Source organism: Rhyacophila brunnea, unplaced genomic scaffold (assembly GCF_057557595.1).
Source record: "Rhyacophila brunnea isolate RB1 unplaced genomic scaffold, BYU_Rbru_1.0 scaffold_3, whole genome shotgun sequence".
NCBI classification, from domain to species: Eukaryota; Metazoa; Arthropoda; class Insecta; order Trichoptera; family Rhyacophilidae; genus Rhyacophila; species Rhyacophila brunnea.
Window position 1 is genome coordinate 46,776,958 of NW_028232965.1, and position 25,266 is coordinate 46,802,223.

The 25,266-nt window shown below is 31.2% G+C and overlaps 1 protein-coding gene across 1 annotated transcript in view; it reads right to left on the minus strand.

Annotated features, from left to right (window-relative positions):
* The window catches only part of LOC147068451 (uncharacterized), a 343,294-nt gene that overhangs the window by 8,795 nt on the left and 309,233 nt on the right, over positions 1 to 25,266 (minus strand). The window contains exons 7-9 of the mRNA XM_085952989.1: positions 23,929 to 24,018; positions 11,238 to 11,419; positions 10,267 to 10,424 (exon numbers count right to left, since the gene is read on the minus strand). Coding sequence (XP_085809115.1) covers positions 10,267 to 10,424; positions 11,238 to 11,419; positions 23,929 to 24,018 — 430 coding nt within the window. The remainder of the gene's footprint in view (positions 1 to 10,266; positions 10,425 to 11,237; positions 11,420 to 23,928; positions 24,019 to 25,266) is intronic.

Sequence of the window (25,266 nt, forward strand, 5' to 3'; positions counted from 1 at the left end):
TATTTATATAATTTTGAAGCCTTATTATCTTTTATATTTATTTTAAACATTTCATGACTGCATATAGTATTTTTATTACATAAAATAGTATTCTTTTAAACCTCTCGCTCTAATGTTTTAGAATATAATCATATTTCAGTACATAAATGTGCAGTGGTGTTAAGATTTTTTATATTTATTAATTTTTAAACGCATTTATAAAACCATCAGTAGGTATAATTTATGTCGACATTATTATATTACGATAAAAAATTATATTGATAATCTCTGTGATCCCAAATTTGACAAGAATTAGGCATTTTATTATTTTAAAAATGGGCAAGATTAACACATTTGAAGATAATTCTAAATATATTAATTATAAGCTATGTCTTTGACCAAGTGTGATAAACATCCTATGAATAATGATTGCTTTATAATAATTATTGACTTAAGAATAAAGTAATGTTTTTTTGAAATACGCCATTTCTTTTGGCATTCCCCAGTGGTTAAGCTACAAAATACGGTCATAGCCATAAATTTACAAACTAAAACTGAAGTAAGGAGTAAGAATATGTTAACGCGCGTGTTTAAACATGTACCTAACCGATTTTTTTTGTTGTTTTAAACGGTACATGTTCAAACACGCGCGTTATCATGATCTTACTTCCTACTTCAGTTTTACTTAAAATTAATAGATAATGGGGTAAAAAAGAAATGTGATGACGTATGACTATCGGTGGAGGGCGGTTTGTCAACTATCGTGAAAATAAAGTAAACATTAGCAATATTCATTGATATGCCGAGTCATTCATGCACAGCAGTTTCAAAACTGAACCGTTTATCAAAAATACTATTTAAGACAACTTTATTACACACTGGTTTCATTATTATGTAGTTTAACTAAACTGAGGTATGACTGTAGTCCAAACTTGAGTTGATTAGACTCGAACTAAAGCTATGCTAGAGGTTTGTCTTTGAACAGTGCATTCAAAGTAGTGCTAAGCTTTAGAATTTAAATAGATTAGAGCAGCGGCGGTAGCAAAAGCTCTACAACACTTTCGGCTACAATTGAACGAGCTTTAAGCTCGTCTTTCTACGGAGGTGGCCTTTTGATCTAATACTGTTGATTACATAGAACGTTGCAAATGAAAAGTCTGCAGAAGTTTTCTGTAATTTTATTATGAATATGATAAATATGGAAACTTAATGAATATTCAACATTCTGTTTAAAAATAATTTTAAGCTATCGTTGGTTTTCTTTAAAGTTTTCCGTCAAAGTAAACCATTGAAATTATTTTGAAGGGGATATTAGTCTCTGGTTACAATTAGACAAATAGGTTAACCGACATCGCGAACTGTCTTAAGAAATTTGAAGCCAACGACAACCTTGAGACCAACATTGCGACTGATATCCGTATTGATGAAAAGATTAGGAAAATACCATATTTAATGATTGAATTCAGTACAACGTGACCCTTTTGGTATTTTGTGTCTTAAGCTAACTGTGGTTACAACAAATACAATTCATCATCATTATCAGCCTGAATCTATCCACTGCTGGATGAAGGCCTCTTCAAGCTGCTTCCACTTCTCTCGATCCTGTGCATTGCATTGCCACGTACTTCCGAAGAACTTTATCATTTCATCGATCCAGCGGCCTCTAGGTCTACCTTGCGGACGTTTTGTACTTCTTGGATCCCACTGGATGACTAGATTTGTCTCTTCTTTGAGCTATGTGTCCAGCCCATCTCCATTTAAGGCTTTTAATAAACTCTATTAGATCGCAAACCCTTGTCTGCTTCCTTATCCACTTATTCCTCTTTTTGGTCCTTTCGCGTTATGCCCAGCATGCACCTCTCCATACCACGTTGTGCTACTCTAAGTTTATGGATCTCTCTTTTACTTACGGTCCATGTTTCACACGCATATGTGATCACGGGAAGCACACACTTGTTGAACACTTTGCGCTTTAGGCACAGTGGAATGTCACTTTAGAAGACATTATTCAGGCGGCCAAAAGCACTCCAGTCTAGCTTTACTCTGCGAACAATTTTATTAAATAAACATCCATCTATAGACACTTGTTGTCCCAGATAGATGTAGTTTTTCCCCTGTTCGAGTTGAGTGCCATTGAGGAGGATCTCTTTTTGGCCCGCAAAGCAGTTGAACATGACATTCGTCTTTGTTACGTTGTACAATGTAACAAATACAATTATTCATCCTGAAATATAAATATATCGAGATATTAAAGAGAAGCCATAATTATTATTATAATATGGAAGGAGTCCGCAATCAAAGCTACACAGTGATATTACGGGAAATAATATATACGCAACAATTTTGATCGTTCATACATATAAAATTACAAAATAAATTTCAGAATGTATTACATCGATATCTAGCAAGCTATTATTGTAGACGCGAACCAACCAATAAATTAGAGATTTTTTTTTAAAATTATTGGTTTATGTTAATTTTAATATATTTGTTTTGAAAATTAGGTGGCAGTTAATGGCGTGCAGCCCATATATACTGAAAATGCGGCACATGTCAAGAAATAGCCGATAAACTATTTACTCGTTAGCAATAATGTTGTGTATTTAATTTGATTCAACAATAAATCCTCCAATGGTTATATCATAATAGTAGTAAAAACGACAGTCGAGCGGATGATGTCTGGTCTATAATATCGTGTTTTCGAATCCGTGCCTGGTTACAAAAAAAACACTTGCTGTTTTTCGATGTGTATTTGGACTTAGACTATGGACTTAATAGGTTAGGCAATTGGCTAACATCATTTCCCGTAAAAAAATCTGTTAATACAACATCTACTATGTGGTGAGTGTGAGAGTGTGATCCACATGATTTTCTTAAGATCGAATACGGTTTAAAATATAAGTACATAATAGGAATCACGTATTTTTTCAATAGCATCCCTACAACTCACAAGTCACAGCACTCTCATTCTAGTGACAATGTAAATATCAATAATACTAATAAATAATACGCATTTTTTTGTAGTACTTATTCCACTTTTAATCAATAAATTAGGACCAGTTTCGTGCGCCTCAGAATTACATTTTCAAGTACTATAAAAAAAGTTGCGTTTTATTACATTAAACAACAATACAATGCAGTTCCACCATGAATTGACAGTTAAGAAAATAAAAGAAACTAAGTATTATTTTGAATAAAAATTTCAACCGCATTTAAAGGTTTATTTTTGTCACGAATGTTCTCTAAAACACATTGACTATTTTTTTTGTAATTATTATAAATTTTGCATATTGACAACTTTTGTTTGAGACAACATCAATTATTATCTAAAATGTCACTCTCGGCACAGAAAAGCATATCCAAGGAAAACTTAATCAGTGTTATTTAAGCTCATTCTCAGGAGATTCGCCGAATCGTTGATTATTATTCTCTTTCAACTTTCAACTTGGTACAACAGAGCTAACGTTGTTTAAAGTTGAACCTATAAAATGTGTATAACTCGAGAGTCTAAATGTAAGTGGCAGTCGAGAGACTGAAGAAGCTAATTAATGAATAAAATTAATTAGTCCAAAGCAAAGTATTAATGAGTGTACACAACAGCTAGCTATTGTGTAGGTACGTTCCGATAGAAGTGTTTTCACTCGACGAGTTGCGTAAACTATGGGGGTGTGAATTAAATTAGGCATATATTTGCATGAATAATAAATTGACAATATAAAATTTGAATGTTCGAACGTGTGGTTATGAATAAAATGGGAAACATTTGAAATTCGTGCAGTAAATTCAGTACATGGATTTAATAATTTACAAAATCTATGCACCTACTTATGCATAAATTTAGTAATAAAATTGGAATGTAGGTATGTTTGTCCGTTTCCGTTTATTACAAAATGATTAAATCAAATTACGAAAATTAACAGAGCTTATACAATATTTAGAGCTTCGTGAATTTTTAATAATATCATATTTGTTCTCTTGAGAATTCGAGGTAGGTTTTTTTTCGATTATTCCTCTAAGTACCTATATTGTTAGTGCTAATTTTCATTTATTATGCTTTTAAGCTATTAAGCTTTTTGCAACAACACAAACTTTTTTTAGTGATTCAATCAATGTAAAATGTTCAACGACATTATATTTCAAATTCACAGAGAGAATTATACAAGAAATGTAGGTGTCGTCGATTTAATTTTCCAGATAATTGACTCGATTTTTCATTTTTAGATTGTCGATATCTCAATAGTAACAAAGTAATGCGTGATAAGCGTGGGTCTGTAAAATTTTAATACGATACTTAATCACATTTGAGAAAAGCCGGGCGATTTATCTCGTTTTAATTCTATGTATCGATTGTTATATATTTCAAAAATTTTGAGTTAACACTTTTTAATTATGTATGTTAAAAATTCTATTTTTCTTCTAAGTTTTTGCTTTAAAAGCAAATAAATAACTGTTATTCCTCATTCAAATATGCGTTTATTGTGGTTAATAAAGTAGGCACTGCAATATAAAAGAGTTTTTGACCATCAACTTATGGGACATAAAGTAGGCATTCTATTTTATATTTTATGGTGGAAATATATAAAAATAGCTACTTATATAAGTAATGATATATTTAAAGTGATGAGTAACCTACTTTCTGTTTTATTGTATTGTTACTTGCAAAACTCAATTCATATTTGATTAATGGGGTACTCTTTGCGGTCGCCAATTTTCCGAGTATAATTTAGTTGTATAATTAATCAGTGTTGGTTTTAAGTGAAGGAGTTAATGTTCCGTGCATCAACTGTAGTGGAGTTGTCAAAAGAAAATCATTATAAAGTGCATAATCGACATTTTAAATACTACCTAATATATTTTTCATCGCTGATTCATAATAAAAACTTTAGCCACTTCAGATGATTTTCACAGAAAATTTTTACTGACATGCTGTGAAAAGTTTTATAAATGAAAACAATATATTTTTTCTTAGCCGTCTTCTATGAATATTTTCTCACACTCTTTTGCAGTCTATTTTTCTATTTACGTATATATTTTTCATCGCAGATTCGTATTTAAAACTATACCGAAAACTATACGTAAAAACGGTTTTTCTGATTTTCTGATCAATGAAGATTTTATCACACGATTTGATTTGACTAACGTGTGCGAATTTTTCATCTTTCTCATTTACGATTACAGTTTTACTCTTTCACCTTTCCTCTTAATTACATGACCAAAAAATTGAGCAGTCTGTCTGAAACAGATGGTTGAGGTAATCTCTATAACATATTGTATTTTGTCCTTAGCTCTTTAAGGATAGATTTGTTTTGTACTCTTGACAGTCCAAGAGATCCTGAGCGCCTCCAATAGCATATTTCATAAACATCGATAGATATTTTTTCGATCCATCAACATGCCCTATAAATACCTTAAGTAATAAAAAAATATCTTAATTATTAGCAAATATTTGTAAAGAATCGATAGCTAACGCTTATTTTAAAAATTAAAGTGTATCTTTAAGAAAGAAATCATTTAACCACGAAATTTACTAACCACTAAAATGTAATGAGTGGTAAAAGGATTAATATTGATGTGAAATTAGGTACATGGTGAAACTCGATTATTGCAGTCTTTCCACCCATTAAATCGGGAATATAAAAATTGTTGTGTAAAAAAATACGCCGATGACGTCACAAATAATATACAGTCGTATGGGTGAAAGGAAATCTTTTGTCTATATTATATTGTTGTTTTTATTTAATAAAACGCAATTTTTTGTAGTACTTATTCCACTTTTAATCAATAGATTAGGACCAGTTTCGTCCGCCTCAGTGGGACATTTTCAACTCATATTATATTATATATATATATATATATATATATATATATATATATATATATATATATATATATATATATATATCTATGTACCTACATACATGATTTGAAAACACTCCAGAGAAATATATAACCACAAGTAACATTGTTTTTGAAAAAAAAAATACGACATCCAGCGGGATTCAAGCTCACGTCCCCTGATATTCACGCCCATGTGCTCTAACCGCTAAGCTGTGTGCGTCATATCTAATTGCGACAAAGTTAACTAATGCTTTTTATAATATTCTCCGAAGCGCTTTTAGATAGCAAGTCGCAACTATATAGAACATGTATAGCTCAGTGGTCACTGCACATAAACCCGATTCCCGGGGGAAAAAATTTCGAATGCTACTAAATATCACATTTGTATTTATTTAGTCGTTATTTATGTAATATTTATCTGAGGTGTTTTCAAATTATGTATGTTCAATAAAGAATGTTACATTCTTAAATCTTGTGGATTATTCGTTGAATATTTTTTTTAAGTACATAACATTTACATGTTTAGTTTTTATACATACATATCGAAGGATACGTGCATCGGCTTGGATTCAAAATATCTATTTTAAACAGTGAAATATTATTTTTTAAGACAAGTAAACTACTAAAGAAACTTCAAAACTATTTTAAGTTTGTCTGTTCCATCACTTTTTTCTGTTACTTATTATAGGCGACCTCCCTCCAAAAGCCACTCTAATTATACCATAAAAAACTATACACCCACTCAATTTTTAATAATCTAATTTATAGTACTAAAATGATATAGTGTAATTCTCATGAAAACGTCCTTATATGTATACTTAGTATATTTCTTTTATATTATGCAATGAATATTAGTTTCGTTAATGCTAAACTTTTTGAGAAAAACGGCCACTTAAAAATCCTGTTACTTTTTCTCTAAAAAAACACGCAAAGTTCAGAAATTTAATTTACATTGAAACTGTTTAATTAATTAAAAAAAGTATTCATTCGCAGTGAATTTTTCAGCCAGCCTAATGGAATTTATGCGCTAGTTTCACACTGAAAAAGTATTTTAATATTAAACCAGTCTCCGTAACATAAAAAGCACGGAATCAAAACTGCCCAAGCTATTGAAATATTTTTTTAACGAATTATACTGTTATAACTGACAATGAATTGTTATTTTTTTTTAAACAATATTGTAAAACATTGATCGTGATATTAGAACATCAGTATTTATACGATGTAGTACAACCACAATGATTTACAGACGACATCTTGCATCTATGCACATAATATAGGTAAATCTGTATACAGTAGCAAAATGGGCACGATAAAAGCACCTCGCAGTTTCAAAGCGACAGCTTTGCAAACCAGCTAACTGCACTTTTGACCAAAAATGAATTTTGATGGCATTTTGTTATAAAGCATGTTTTCTATGGTCACACAAAATTTCAAACTCTTAAACCTATAAATAAAATATACGTTATTGTGCTTCATGCATAACAGCCAAACGCAGGTGCCAAATTTCCAATATCATAAATGGAACAACTCGGCTATTTATATATATTTTTTTTATATATAAAAGGGAATCTAAAATAGTGTATTAATTTATAGTGCACCTTCTTTGTTAAGAGAATTCAATGTGTATTTTTGGAATTGTTAAATTCCGCCCGATAGTTAAATTATTAAGTTTTTTCTCATTCCTGAACAATATGTAGTTAGCCGGTTTGCAGATTAAGTAGTCGAGTGGTGTTCTAAACTACGAGTAGCATATAAACAGACATTGCAGCAAACAATTGCAATATACTCGTGAATCACACATGGTCCCACTGTATACTGAGTTATCTATACCAGGCATTACGCTGCACCCTATTACCACTTTAATGTCTCTTTTCTCTCAAATTACCCCGCAAAATACCTGAATATCCCTGCCGTCTTTAAATTGAATATTAAATCAGTGATTTAGTGCTATTTATTGTAACTTCTAGTGAACGTAGAACCAAAATCAAACTAATAATTTTTACTACAAAAATTTGATTCTGTCTATGGGACGAGGTCATAATTCAGCGTCTGTTTAATATAAGGGTGTAATATATGTATGTGTTTATAACAATTGAGCAGTCTGGCTAGAAATTTGGAAAGCGATAACATCCGATCGTCACCGGCAAAGGCCGAATCCGAATTATTAGATATCGATGCGTAATTATCTAATGTTGTGTACAATAGCAGGTACTCTTTGCCTTTTCGGAATTTAGCCAGATTGTTTCTGCAGAGTAACTTAGTTATGATCATTTTATACACATTTATTCACAACTCAATATTATGATTCATAACTAAATTGAATTGGTTATAAAACTACCAGAAGCCGATTTCAATGTATCAATTTGATGGATGTCATTATGTATTTTAAAAAGAATGATTCGAATTCTAAAATTTCGTTTCGAATTAAAAATAATAACACCATTGATCGGATCGACTTATGGAAGGTTCAAATCGTGACATAAATGATCATTCCTTGTAACTCCAATTTTATCTAAAAATGATTTAAGTATGCAGTGGTGTAGTATTTTTAGTTGTATATAAACCTCTATGTATTGTAATTCCAAAAAGATATTTTTTACCCCAAAAACACATTGATCATTCTTTGTAACTCCGAATATATAGTTTGTCAAACCTTCTAACTCGAGTTATTCCAAACACAATAATCCACGCGTGTTTTGACATAGATGACATTGAGTAATAATATTATTTAGTATGATTATGGGATAATGACTATATTATTAGTATTCACAAAAGCAGGCAGTAAAAATTAACGTCCTGTGATTTAATTCAATATTTTGAGCCATCATCGTTTTCAATTTGGATTAATTTTGAGGTCCGTTTCGGATTATTACGCAGCCATGGACGAGGACAAAAGAAAACTGGTCGTTTATAATCTTTAACGTCGCCCGAACATATTGTCTTCTCTTCGCGAGGCGTGAATGAACAAAAGGAAAAAGTCCCCGTTATAATTTTCGTGCCTTCGAATGATAATTTCCAGAGTTTTACATTTTCACGTGAATTGAATTTCATAAGATAAGACGGCTTTTTGGGAAATAAATATTCAAGTACAGAAGATTCTCCAACGGCGCTTGTCGAGAAGGCTAACCATACATATATATAATATTCATTAAAGCCCTTATGTTTTTACTCGCGTAATATTAATTGGTATATGTCTGTATAATATATAAACAATACTTTCATAGTTATATACCAGTGTTGAAGGGTAGAGATGAGCAGTTAAGATCTGACAAACAAATAAGTATATATGACAAAGTTTAGTATGCACTATTTATGTCGAATCTTAACAGCGTACTTCCACCCCTTGGCACTGATATATACATCTACAATAATTATGTAAGACAAATATACTGTAATTTCCTTTATCTTCACTAACGTTCCATGCCGATGGTAAGGAATCTATCAGGCGATGAGTTCAATAAACAATGAAACAATACAACGAAAAGACAGTGACACAAATTTTGACTGATGACATTATAAAGTTTTTTGTATTATAATCATGGTCCCCACTAGTGGGAGGGATGACAGGGCTCTAGCATGGGGGTCCGGCGTGGCGGTTCGACCAATTACGTGAGATAACATACATTACATAATTGCTGTAAAAGTAAATTAAATAGCCTGCGGCGCAATTTTACTTAAACTATATTAACATTTTAAAATATATGGTTAAGCAGTGCAATTTTTAAGTGCTGCGTGTCGATACGTGACAACTCTATAATTCAAGTGGAAGAAGGTATTAAAAAATACAAAAAATCGATAAAAATACACTGAATACCTACCCTTAATTTTACCTTGAACACCATTTGGAAAACGCTACTGTAGAGCTTCATACTGCCTTTAGCGTTAGCGATAGGTAGAGGGGGGCGCCAAAGATTATGGCTTGGGAGCCCTCTTCATGGTGTGGGGACCACGATTATAATATTTTTGTTTCATGTGTCAATGACAACTTGCCACCATACGAATAATTAATTAAATACCAATAAAAAAAGTTACAAATTCATTCGGACAGAAGTTGTGAAATTACCACCTATTGTCGATAACAACACAATTAACAGAAAGTTCATAATATTACTCCGTCTACTTATAGTCCAAGATCTTGTATTGTATGGATTTATTTCATCGTCTCTCTTACCTGGATGGAGACGAGGTGGGTTATATTGAAATAGGCGAGATTATGATTAGATGATGTAATTTGTGGTTTGGTAGAGTGGCCGCCACCTAACCTTGCCATTTGGAATAGATTTTTTTGAATTGAAACGTGAGTAAACCAATCAAGTGCCTGGCTTCTACTAATACAATTATACGGTTGCGTATACACACAAATCCTTGTCACTGTGTACAATGGCAAGGTTATCTGGAGGATACTCTATTAAACTATAAAGTATAATGTTTGAAGTGTTGTCTTACCTGCCGCAGTAAGCGACAGCACCCACCGGCTCCAGTGGACGCAGCAGCCACAGCACAGCTGGACAGCAGCTCGTCTTAGGGCGTGATGGAGGCAGAGGAACAGAGCTGGGTTCACGAACGCGTGCACGTACGAGATGTGGAGTGTTATCTGATGAAAACACCATACATTATTTTAAGGTTATTTTTAACATGGAACATGTTTTACTCACGATCTCCGACGCTAAAGCTTTACGATACATATACATAGAATAATTATAGACGCGCAGCCCACCCGCGGCCCGCGCCCCGCCGCGATTAGTTACGCGCGCCGACTATTTTCATTTTACGTTCGGACTGAACGGTTCAGTAGCCTACATTCTGTGCGACGTATTAATTGTTCATCTGTTATTATTACTTCTTTAGTTTTATTATTGTACTTACATAATTGTCCAATAGGTACATAAATTATCCGTCCAATAATACCTTCCCAATAACAAATTAATTTAAAATTAATGAGGCTGGACATTAATATTTTATACTACTAATGTATGTAATACTTAATATTAATGTCCAACCTCATTAATTTTAAATTAATTTGTTATTGGGAAGGTATTATTGGACGGATAATTTATGTACCTATTGCTATATTATTTATGTCGCTTTGGATTTTGTTTGATAAATATTGTTTTAAAAAAAATGTATTCAGTTGAAAATGTCCCTCTGTGGCGGACGAAACCAGTACTATTCTATTGATTAAAAGTGGAATAAGTACCTACTACAAAAAAATGCGTTTTATTAAATTAAAACAACAATATTAGATAATAATTAACCACTGACAATCCCTCCCCACAGATAATACAAAACGTTGACAATAGGCAGCCATGTTATTTTTCATGAAATTTTACAGAAAATGCATCCAATTCTTATAATAAATTGATAATATAAATATTTTATATAGTTACCTTATAAAAAAAAATATATATATATATATTACCTCATATGCCAGTTGGCTCCCGACCGATGGATGATGCGCCAGAGTCACCAGGAAGAGTGGTCCCCAGAAGAGGACGTAGGCTGCCGTGATGATGAGGAACATCCTCACCCTCTGCACCCCTTCCCTCTCGACCCTCTGCAGGTAGGTGCGCATGCGCCTGTGCTCCTCTACTGCACTCTTCTGTCGCATTTCAAATTACAGACATCATCTATTATTTGTATGCAAGTATTGAAATAAACGTATTTTTAAGTGTGAGTAGGTATATAAATAATAAAAAAGTAATATTTATATTATATTATTTTTGATTAAATTTATAAAATGTTGAAGTTGACTATATTTAGAAGAGAAAAAAAAACAGATGATCTTAATTCAATGCACTGATGCACGATTATAATATATGCTTCGGTAACCATTCTTTCTTTATTATACAATCCATTCGTTTTATTTTTCGTTAAAAAATTCACAGTTGTTATCTTCCTAATTAATTTACATTATTTCCGTTAAAATTTGGAATACCGGAAAAATAATTATTCACACGTTTGATTATAATTACCATACGTCTGATTGATAGTTCGGAAAAGCTAATTAAATAGTCACGAATATGCTTCCAAAGGGAACGTTTTAAATTATGTCTCCGTGAAAGAATTTTTGAACAATAATGGTACCAAAAAATTAACAAGTTTGAAAACCATTGTCCTGAAATCGTTCTCAACCTTTTTTAAACGGTGACACAAGACGTATAATATTAATCAATGCAACATACATATAAGAATTTTGTCAATTTTTTGATAAATATACAATGAAAATTAAATATTTTAAATTATAAAAATCACGCGTATATGTATACTTATAAATCGCCACATACGTAGGAGAGTAGAGTAGAGGAAGAATATCCGCTTTTAAGTAAATTATCTTAGTTGGACGCGGGTTCTAAGCCCACGACTGACACTTCACTGTATAATTTATATCATAGAGACTCAAATACAAGGCTAATCTATGAAGTAGGTCTTGATATGAGTGGTGTATTTTCGAAGTGACCTTATTCCACTACTTGACGAAAATGATTTAGAATGCCTGAATTTAAAGGATATAATTTTGAACAAATATTTTTTCTTTAGATGCACATAATAGCATTAAATTCAGTAGAAAAATCAACTCCAAAATCAGTGTTAGTAACAAAAGTAAACACCATAAATAGTTTTTTGGGTTTTGTCAAAAAATACGTGGAATAAGTCCACTTCGAAAATACACGCCTCATATAATAATTACATACTTGGCACCTAATGCTCGTTATGCTATGGTATACTATGATTGTGTTAGTGTTGCCACCCCGTTTTATGTTGACAGTAAAAAATTACGAAAAGGTGAATGAAAATAGTTTAAATAGCTCCAGATAATGGTATTTAAACGAAATTGACGTAACATTATAAAACATTTATGTTACAATCGTATGTTTTATAAGATACTAAAATTATGGTATAATATATTAAAGTACGCTTGGCAACACATGCCTATATCAAATTTAATAATTATATAAAGACGTGGCGGTGGTCGAGAAAAAAATCATGGAAGTTTTTAAAATTGTCCCGAAGATGGTGGTGTATGATGGTGATCTTAAAACAATGATTATTTTAGTGTAGAAAACATTATCCTTAGGTAATTTTAATTTAAATTGTATTTTTTATTTTCAAATATAAAGTTTCAAAATAAATCAAAAAAATGTTTAACCCAAATGCAAGTTCTATTCAAAGTTTGTTTAGAACAGTGACAAGTTTCTGCTTTGTTTCTTGTTAACGGCAACTATGGAGCAATTTAAAACTAATTTACACAGCTGGCAACTTTGGTGGTAAATTGGTGCACTAAAACCAAATTGGGGATGTTCACTAATTTCATTCGATTGGTACAATATGAATTGTTCTAATTTCAAAACTATTCGCACCAAAGTTTATCGTTAGTTAGGATTCGCAGAAAAACACAATGTAAGAACTAGACACAAAAATATTTTGATGATATAGTATTCTAATTTTGAATTGATTAATACCAACAGATGTAGAATAAAACCATATACCAAACCATTAATAAAGTATGATTTTGCAGTGGCGTATACCCCAGAATTTAATTTTGAGAGTTCATGCCGCTCATGGTAACATTGTATCATTTTCATTTATTATATTATTCAATTAAGCTATTCTTCACAATTAATTATTGTAAAGTTAATTTAAAAGATTTCATTAAACGTATATGAAAACACTCGCGTAAAGGTGTGATTGCCAAGCTATATATTTTTAATTCATATAAATAATTACTGTACTGCTAACCAATTCAAAAATTTTCTTTTGCATTTGTGAATCGGTATGGTGATTTAATAGATACTACCAATTTATCATAATAAAAGTTATCACACACGGATTTAATCCTTTTTATGCCGCAATTAGTTAATTGATAGTAATAAACATAAGAATTGGTGTAATTAGGGCGTCCAAAGACGCTTTGGGCACTTAACCGGTTAAATATTGATGTTATTAAAACTAAACGCGGTTTTTAAAAGATCGTTGAATCGTTAATCTGACTAAAAAAAACAGTCACTTCGTTCAAAAGTTCTTGATTACTGAAACCTTAGAAATAGGCACCTCCCACGAGTGTTAGTTAAATGACTACCGCATTTTCGATAACTTTGTGTTATTTATTTTAATATCATGTCAAATTATTACGTTAAATATCTAAATTTAAATACTAACCTCTCGTCTTTATATAATTTTATAAAATATAACAAGTCTGATTTTTCAATACATTTATCGTATTTTTAACGGTGTTTATCATTAATATAAATAATAATAATTATTATATTATCTTATTCAAAGAAAACGTAATATTTTTCTTTTTGACCATGTTCGATTCTAATAATATCATAATATGGGCCTCAACGGAGTCGAGGTTTGTGTTTACAGATTTGTTAATGGATGTTACCCACTTGCCCAATCTATAAGGTGCATACCCTGACTCAAACAGAAATTGAAAAACAATGTGTATTTTCCAGACACAGGATTCGAACATGGGACCCACGACGTTATAGACCGACGCTTAAGCCACTCAGCCATTGTGGCCGAACGTAATATACAGTGTTAAATCCAGATAAGTAGGTATGTGTATTAAAGACGAATAAACGCAATACATGCATGACCGCTTATGAAGTCATGAGATTCAATTCCTGATCTGGATTTTTACATACTGTATATTGTGACCTAGTAGGTTGAACAAGTGAGCCAGTTTATGTAAAAAAAAATGTTAACGAAAAACCTTTTCATGAGGTGAAAAAAGAACGGAGTTATTTGGGTAGAGATGTATATAAAAATATTTAATACACATTAGTATAATATTCACAATATATATAACGCATAGACCAGGGATGGCGAACTTATGGCATGCGTGCTACGAGTGGCACGCGAGATGATTTTGCATGGTACGCGAATGTTTCATTTTGAAGAGAAAAGAAATATTAAGTACTATTATATAAATAAGTATTTAAAAAATGTTTTTTTTACATAAAAAAGTTTTACGAATAAATATATACTGAAGTATGTACTTATATAATATTAAAAAATAATGACGACATAGCCATGCGTATTTTCTTCGGTTTTTCATATTATTTTTAGGTATCAATCGGTGCGGAAACGGAAACGACGATATACATCCATAAATAATGACAAATCGCATTGTATAAATAATTGCAGGCAAATCATTTAAAAGAATAATCATTACGTTTAATGTAAATATACGATTGCATTCGTCGGTCCTTAGGATCGAGCAATTAAAAATAAAAATATTCAATCAACAAACCTTATGAAATTAATTATCGGCAGTCACTCAAATATAATAACTGCTCGTTATTTAACATCAAACATAATCTCTAAAAATGGAAAACCGCTCAGTGATGTAGAATATAATATGAATGAAGAGTGGTCTAAATGCTTCCACGATCTCTTTGAGTGATTTGAAAACAAGGAAAAAATATTCAATGAATAAAAGATATGCCTTCGGCTAGAAACATGGTGAAAATAGAATATCAATAACTCAATTGTAATTTTTATTTTTTTTAATAGAACTCTTAAAAACTATTTTTTAGAAAACTAAAAAAAAAAATTTTTCGCCATAAAAAAACTGCTTGACCCGTCAGGCAGTTGAAAAATATTATTTGGGAAAATTTGGCACGCGTACGTAAAAAGATTCGCCATCCCTGGTATAGACTTTGGCAGTTAATATAAAAAATAGTTTCGTACAAACTATAAACTATTCGAAACTAAATTATATGGAACGTCCCTAGACGACCGCACGTGAATGCAAAATTTCTCAAAGTTGCTCCGAATTGTTTCAGCACTTTGAGACATAAGTAATTCTATACACATTATATTATAGAATACATAAAATAATATACGCTGGAAAACTATGTCTCACTCGCATAGTCTAAGTTATATGATTAATGTTCAGAAAGGTAATTGAGGCAGTTTTGTTGCATTTCTTTTGTACTTTTTTTGATATTATCTACAGGGTATTTAGTAATTAATGGGATTATAATAAATACTACTAAAGCCACAATACGACACGATAGAACAATAAAGTTTTCATCAGCTTAGAATTCAATGTTGTCAATAAGTATTTATATTTACACTATTTTTGAAACAATCGTCGAAATATAATACAACCCCACTTCAAATGTTGGGTTTCTAGGTAAACCACGCCCCTGTCCTTCAATGAAACGATTTATGAATATATACAATAATATCATTCAATCCGGAAATGATTTGTTAATTCATTGTGAACCCTTGTAGGTGCATGAGTTCTGAATGATATTTATTACTTGAAATTTAATATAAGCTTTAAAAATGGATACTAACTATTTTTGAACTGCAGAAATTTTTTACGGCTCACCCAAAAATCTTCGCGGACCACCGGTTAAGAAACTATAGCTTAGGCCTTAGAAGATCATTTTTGACTGATACAAACATATTTTTATTGTTTATAGGTAAACATATTTTCTGCAAATAAATAATTGCTGTATTATGTATTTACTATATTAATTTAATACGTCCATCTAAGCAGACGAAATTGGTCCTGATTATTAAAAAAAAGTATAAATAATATAGTATAATAAGTATTTAATATGCATAATTTGGAACACTTCAAAAACATTCTATTAGAAAAATATGTTTACCGAACGGAATTTGAATCTACATCCATCGTATTTCGAGAAATATGGTTTACCAATTACGCAACCGAGACAATACTAATCATGCTGAAATATCCCAATAATTGTGCATCCAATGTGCTATTTTAAATTCCGTTAATATTTGCGTTCATACAATAGTACAATATTAATAATATTATACTATTGTAAATGAATTCTACAAAGTAGCCTTAACCAATAATTGCCTTTTTAAAATTTAAGAATAGTTTTAAGATTACTATATTTGATTAGTAGATGGGACCAGCTTTTTATATTTTAGTTTTAATATGCTTTCACTTGAGTAGGTAAGAAGCTTTTCTTCATTTTTGAAATACACAGACGTTCAAATGAACTGCTGAATTGTTAAAATTAAACGATTTAGACAATGGTAAAAATAACGCCGAACACTCCATTAAATATATAAGTAATTATAATAAAGCCCACAAAACTGTGTCATTATTTAATATGTAAGTATATCTCAATGAGCAGTAGCCATTTTGCTTTTGACCTACTCACTTGTTAATAATGAGAATTGACAGAGTCAATGATCATAATTATTTTTGTGCAGTAGATCATGCAAATTTTCTCATGTATCCCATAATAATTCACCGTGATGTGTGAATGTCGTAAAAAAAAATATGTAAATATTTCTATGTAGACGAACTGCAACATTAAAATGGATCGAAGCCCATAAATAATCAATGAAAAGCATGCTCATGAATGTATTCAAAAATACTGTGTACACAAATTTAAATATTCTATCCACCATGCGGGCACTATGTTCGGAATTTTCGATGGTATCACATGACAAATTTATCGTGTGATTAAACCAAAGTCGGTTAACTTAAAATTATATAAATTTGAGAAAAATGAAGCTAATTTCGCACGTTTTCATATTATTTGTTAAATTTATAACATGGACGTGCTTTATTGTGTGTAAGTGCTCATTCATGACAATTAGTATTACCTACGTGAAGAATATAAAATCGACTGGATTACTTTCATAAAAAAATAAAGGAATTTCACTTGTATAATAATAATTAATCATCATCATCATCAGCCGGGGTCAATCCACTGCTGGATGAAGGCCTCCCCAAGCTTTCTCCAACTCTATCGGTCCTGTGTCGTTCGCTGCCACGTATTTCCGCCGAACTTTACCAGTTCGTCAATCCAGCGGCTTTTAGGGCGACCCTGTGGCCGTTTCGTACCCCTTGGGTACCATTGGATGACGGCATTTGTCCAGCGGCCGTCCTTTCGGCAAGAAATGTGCCCCACCCATCTCCATTTCAGCTGTTTGGCAACGTCTATTACATCGCGTACTCTTGTCTGCTTCCTAACCCATTCGTTTCTCTTACGGTCCTTTCGCGTGATGCCCAACATGCACCTCTCCATGCCTCGCTGTGTGACTCTTAGCTTTTGGACATCTCTCGTGTTGAGGGTCCACGTTTCGCAGCCAATAATAATTAATAATACTATTTAAATAAAACACCACTAAAAATAATCGGTGTATGTACTTATGTATGTGCGTTAGAAGTTATACTTCTTTGGCGTAACAAAACAAAAATAAAATTTGTGATAACCTAGATTCTTCGACTAGCTCTTAATTATCTTGTTAAATTACACACTCAAGAAAAAGGATCGCCTATTGGAACGCCGTTGGATTATTTCTATACACTTTAACTTATATTACTAAATTATATAATTATTTATCGTTGTTTTTATTTTTAAAGTAACAACTGCCACTATGACGTTTAATAGTTTGTTTGAGTAAGGAATTGCAAATGGCCGAAAATAATAAATTCGGTAAATATTATATATACTGTATAATCGTCAAGATTGGAGTATCGTACTGTGGCGTAATGGTAGTGCGTTCGGCTGATAACCGAACAATCGGTGGTTCGAATCACTAAATAAATTATGTGTTACATGCCACACGCCAAAAATAAACTCTAATATGATTTTTCAAACGCACCTAAAGAATTATAACTTCAAAAACCCACGATGGCCGAGCGTCGTGTGTCCCAGATTCGAACCCTGGGTCTGGCAAGTATACATATTGTTTTTTTAAATTTGTGTATGAGTCATAGTGTGGACCGAATAGGTTGAACAAGGCTGACATCTATTTCTCGTAAAACAAAAAAATATGTTAATACAAACCTCCACTCTGTGAAGGCACATATGATCTTATTAGGAACTGACGTGGTCGAAAAAAAAAATAATTTGCGAAGATAGGTGTATATATAGTGGGCATCTGTATCATAATATCTGACGATAAAGTGACAAAAGAACTTCAGTGTATCTTTCCGAAAGTCGATTCGATACACTTAAATAAAAATGATTTCAAGTTATACACATTTGTATTTTTTCTAGAAAAAACGATATTTTCTTAAATTAAATATTAAATGATAACAACTATAAATTATTCAAAAACTTCTTTGTCACCTTTGAAAGTACGTATTAAAAGACATTTTAACGATAACAGCAATATTGTAATATATAATAGTTATATATGTATTGACTAAATAAAATAAATTAAATAATGTCATCTGTCAATAAATTATATTAAATTGTGAGCTTTGTATTCTGCCACCAGGTGTCCATAGTAGCACCACACTCCCCTTTAATATAAAATTATATATATATATATATATATATATATATGAGATGAGGAAGTATATTGTATATATTATTATCAACCACCCAATATGAGATAAACGTATTATATTCAAGTTGATTTATATTTTGCAATTTTCCATGTGAATTTAGTATACGTAGAGAAAATTAACTAACTTTATTCTGTGTCAGTTATGTGTTTACCATTGGTAAATGCCTATAGTGTCTGAAGATGTCAAAAGGAAAACTCTGGATGGAAAAAAATACACAAATAAAAGCAATTTTAATTTTAATTCAAATTCCACCAATAACCACAGACAATTATTATTTATTATTCGTGGTGATAATATAAGCAGATCGAAAACACTATATAACCAATTTAATAGAAAATTCAGTGTCTGCATTAGTGACGTCTTAAAATTACAATATTATAATATTGAAATTCTGAAGTGAAGATAAAATTGCGAAACTTTCACAATGGACACACTCCCGCTGAAAGTTTTCATGGCTCGTTATAATATTCAACCATTAAAAGATAAAAATATGTAAAAATAATATCTCGAGCTTAATGGTGCAACTTATGATATTAGTGGAAAGTTGGTGCGAAGAAGTGATCGTTATTATTATGCTGAATCACTATGGCGGACATATTAAAGGGTTGTAATTACGTACATCCTTTTTTGTTCGAGTAAAAGCACGTAAGAATTTATATAACGATTTTTTCGCAAAATAAAAGTTTGGTATTTTATTAAAGTCATTACTAAAGATTGTTTTTACCATTTTATTGAGTGTAAAATGATAAAAATATTTTAGCATGGATACATGCTTTTGATAAAAAATCGCACAGGCGTAACGAAAAATAAAGTCACAAAAGTAGCGCAGCCGCGAGAGACTCCAGTCGGCCGCAAACGGCGTTTCGGGAATTACTTGTACACCCACGCCCCGCAATATATTTTATTTTCTTTCGAATTTGGACAACCAGCATTCAGAGAATCTGTAGGCAAAGCATGTTCCATGTTTAACAATTTTAGCCGTCAGGGTTTATATTTATTTGTAAACATCATCTATAAGTCATGGAAAATTAGCTATATTTGTATTTTTTTAATTCTCTTATCTCTTCATAAGCGTTATTTTGTAGTTAGAAAATATTGTTGTAAAGAATGCAGTATAAGATAATAAATAATACTATAAAATAACCATATTTTCTCATAAAGAGATTATATTACATGTATTGTTTTTCCGACCATGTCCGATCCTAATAAGATCATATGCGCCTCCACAGAGTGGAGGTTTGTATTAACAGATTTTGTTTTTACGAGAAATGTATATCAGCTACTTGCTATAGTAGCTATTAGGTCCATACAACACACAAGTTGAAAAACAATATGTGTACTTGCCAGACGCATGTTTCAAACTGGGACCCACGACGTCGTAGGTGTCATTTATTATAACAACATAAATAAAACTATTTATATATAATCCACTCAACGCCTTTTTGTTATAAATAATGAGATCTTTATTTAAATTACTAATAACATAATGTACGACGATACAAAATACCCATTAATAATAAATCATTATTTACGAAAGGTTTGCACAATACTGGTATTAAAATTGAGAAAATTACTACATTATTCTGTAAATGACACATCGTCTACGCAAGAACAAAAATCATTTAATCATTTATTTGTATAGTCTTGAGAGGTGGCACATATGACCAAAATAGCTATCGAATAAAAACAAAAAAAATAAAAGATAATTACAAGATAAAAAGAACTTTTTATCTACAACGTTTTTAAATTTTCTGTTGAATCATATAAACTTGACTAACTTAAACGATCAAAAAAAATTGTATTTTATAGAATAATATTGAAATGTCATTTTGACACTCATATTGATTTCCATAGTAACGCACGTATATATTAATAATTTAGTTGTTAGGACCATAGCAACCAATAATAGTGGATTGGATTACGGATTTCTTCCGAAATAACTTTTCATACAACACAGAATTAGCTGAAAATGAATTTAATTCTACTTAAAAATGGCTAAAAGTATTTATTGGCATCGTGTTCAGATATAATCTAAAAGTTTCAAATGTCTAGCTAGTCGGGAAGTTGGTTAAAGATCGATTGCAAGATTTCTACCGGACAAATCAGAATATAACCTAATAAAAACGTTGTAATAAAAAGCGAACCGTTGACCGATTTAATAAAAAAAATAACTAAATAATCATACGCTAATATAATCAGTAGTATGCATTTTGAATACATACGGTAGACTATTGGCTTAAAGAACCTTCTTCTATAGAAATGGATTTTTTATACAATATGAAAATAAAGTTACTATTACTAGGTGAATGATAAAGTTGACTTGTCGTAGTGTCTCTGAAGGTGTGACCTATGAATCCGGACAACATTCGTTTGACCCAGAAAAAGGACTAAAAAATATGTTAATACAATCACTGCGATGCGGATGTATGTTTGATTCATTTAAAAATGAACGAGTAATTTATCATAATGCATTTTGAAGGGACAATTTTACCCCACTTAGTTACATGGTGGTAGGATTTATGAATTTAAAGAGCTTTTGTACGAATTTATTTGAATGACGTGAAGGCAAAAATAAGCCCCTACTCTGTTCAGCATATGCGTTGATATCGTCGCCCCAAAAGCAAAAGGGCACTTGTGCATAAATTGAGTTTTGAGAAAAACTCATTTTAAGTGTTTTTGGAGTGAAAAAAATCGTAGAGAGGTTATTACTTAATATTTTGAAATAAAATTTGGAACACATGTGCAATTTTTATTTTTTTATAATTTGTCAATTTTTGATTTTTAAGAGGTTTTAATTCACATGTTACCTTTTTTCTATATGCATTTATGAATAGCTTTATCTTCATCTTTTGATTTGCGAGCGTCCACTTTACGCTTATTGTGATCTTCCAAAATATTTATTTGGGCCTATTTGTACACTGCCAACATGTTTTTAAATCTTTCACAAATTTCACAAGTGCTCTTTTTCTGCAACGAAATATATTTTTTTGTACAAAGGCCTTTACTCACTTTTAAATAATTACACTTGTTACCCTTTTCCTATATTCTTTTTGTAAGCATTGCACATAGCTAATAACATCGTGTACATGTTACCTTTTTCCTATACATTAAATGAAGATCAGTTTACAAATACACAAGTAACCTTTATTTTTGTTGCTCAATTTTGAATTCATGTGTTTTGTTTCACAAATACCGTTTTGCTCATAATATAGAGAGAAAAAAATTACGAAGAAAACTGCATTCATAACTCAAAACCGTCAAAATTGCACATGTGCCATTTGCTTTTGGGGCGACGATATGTATGTATAAATTGCTGCCGTATTCATTTTGAAGGCATGCATGCGTGAGTATCATAGTCCACGGAAGTTTGTCATTATTATCGTCGAACGCGATAGACATATTGGGGCTTAAGACGTACTTTTTATATATCAGTGGTTTTCAAACTATTTCATTTTACAGCGCCTTTAGTGTATAAAGATTTTTTTATGCCAAGTCAAAACATGCCAATTTATGGAATGGGTGAGTTTATTGACACATTAAAGCTTAAAATTAAATAATCAAAGTTTTACGAAGCAATCAAATACCCACCTTAGAGGTAATTCGTTAAAAATAAAGTTAAGTTTCGTTGAGTTTGAGCGATAAATAATAAAATTTATTCACGCAGTACCTACTGTTATGGAAGTGTATTATCTTCTAAATAACCAACGAAGCATTTATTGTAAATCTATCATGGTTACCTTAGCGCATTGAATTAAGATTGTGAGGTACTATTGACATTTTCAAATATCCTGCCGCGCAACTAGGTTGCCGAGTCCAACACTTTGAAAACATCTGCTTCATAGCGTAGCGAGATGGGACTTTCAGGCTCAGTGAGGTGAAACTTATTTCTCAAACGTTTATGAGAATGCCTTGATTTTTGAAAGATCATAGTTAAGCTTATATGTAATATCCAAGCTATATATTGCCAGAATTTTTTAGTCAACCCCTCACAGAAGAAAAAAAAATATGAAAAAAATTAATTTAAATCTAAGTATAGAAATATAACAAAATATGGATGTAGTGCATGACAAAACTACAGCGTAAAAATAACCATTGAAGTACAAATTAATCAATTGAAACGTGCGAAAAAAACCACAGTTTAAGCTTCCAATTACACCAATCAACTTTCAGAAAATTATGGAAAAACTATTATAAATATTTTAGGACTAAGAAGTCGTTTTAATTTGACATTGAAAACATATTTACATAATCGAGGTGCAGAGGATTAAATTAATATAAGTGAATCAGTAATAAAAATAAAATTATAAATAATTCTACATAATTGTTTTCAGTATTTTGAAAATGAAATCTCGTTAATCTTTATTAATGTTTGTAGTATTTCAAGCACATATTAAAATTATTTACGGTTGTTTTTATACACTGGAATGTTGAAAAATGCTTATATTTTTTATAGAAAAAATCTCGTTTTACCTATAAATATCCTTATAGTAATATGAAAATTACTCATAACTAATTTTTAATTATGCCTATGTCACTTTTACTCGTTAATAGGATAATTCGTTTCATTTGTTTCGTTTATTCTGTATTTAAAAATGTTTTAAGTTTTATCAGATTAATATTATATCACAATATAATAATATCTCTTCACAGATAATGATGCCCTGATCCTTTGTGATATAGTTCAGTCTCATATTAATTTCCTTCAGCAATGTTCACACTACAGTTAGTAGGCTAATGAAGTTTGAATTGAAAAGAAAAGAACTCATAAAATGTCTAGTTGATTATTGAAAATCATATCTTACTCTTGGTGCACCGTTGGCCTCTTGTGATCCTCCTGTGACGCTGACCAATGTCGTCACAAGTCCAGTTACTCTCACAGCTTCCACGTTTGCCTGTAAAAAATACGAGAAAATGAGCCATCCTGTTTAATTGTGAAATATACTTACAATTAATTACAAATAGTTAACTTCACATGATTAATTTTTGGATTATGTTTGTATTGATTTTGGGCTTTTTAATATATTATATAATATATATATATATATATTAATTAACTATTTTTTTTATTCAACGAATAATTTACAAAATTTAAGAATGTAACGTTCTAATTATTGAACATATATAATTTTGAAAACACTTAAAATACAAAATCCGATCGCCAATAGTAGCTCAATTTGGAAAGCGCTTCAGTGAGTATTAAAAGCCATTTGTTAAAATTTGTCGCAATTAAGTATGACTCCTTTAGCATAGTGGTCTATGTGCGTGGGTGCGATACCCGAGAAATGCAGGTTCGATTCCTGCTTACTTTTTACAAAATATTTTTTCTATTGATTATAATATATTTTCTCAGAAGTGTTTTTAAAATTATGTAGGTATATAGTATTTATTTCATTAATTGTAAGCTTGAAGAAAGGACAATCGTTGGACAAATTTAGTCATCCAGTGGTATCCAAGAGGTACAAAACGTCCGCAAAGAGGCCGCTGGATCGATGGAATGATAAAGTTCTGCGAAAGTACGTGGCAATGCAACGCACAGGACCGAGAGGAGTAGAATCAGCTTGGAGAGGCCTTCATCCAGCTAGTATTTATATGATAAATTCAGGCTGATGACGATTATTTATATTTTAGCCCAACATCTATAAAATGTCGAATTAAGTTAAATCGAAATAATAAATAATTTATCGAAAGCTTTAACTCTCCAGGATATATCTTATTTTAACGTATATACCTACATACCATAGAAAAGGATTGACAGAACATATAAGAAAACCATATGCAGTCTCAGATCTAAGTTATTTCTTGCAAAAACTTTACCCTACTTAAATATGAAAGTAAACGTGAAATGGACGAATTTTCATAAATCATAATATTTATTTTAAAATTATCATACAATGATTTAGGAAGGTCAATGCTCGTTAAGGGTCTGATGCAACTTTGGGTTAGCAATAAATCTGTTTGAAATTCAAAGCGTGATGTCCGTTATAGGCGATAGGGTTGATAGATAATAGCGGCCCGGTAAAAGCAACACGGGTCCGAAAATGTATACCAAAGAACCATGTTGACACAAAATTTGCATACAGAGTACGTTTGCACTAGTAAGTGTTTAGGGAAGCATATTAAATAGGGCAGCATGCCCCTTA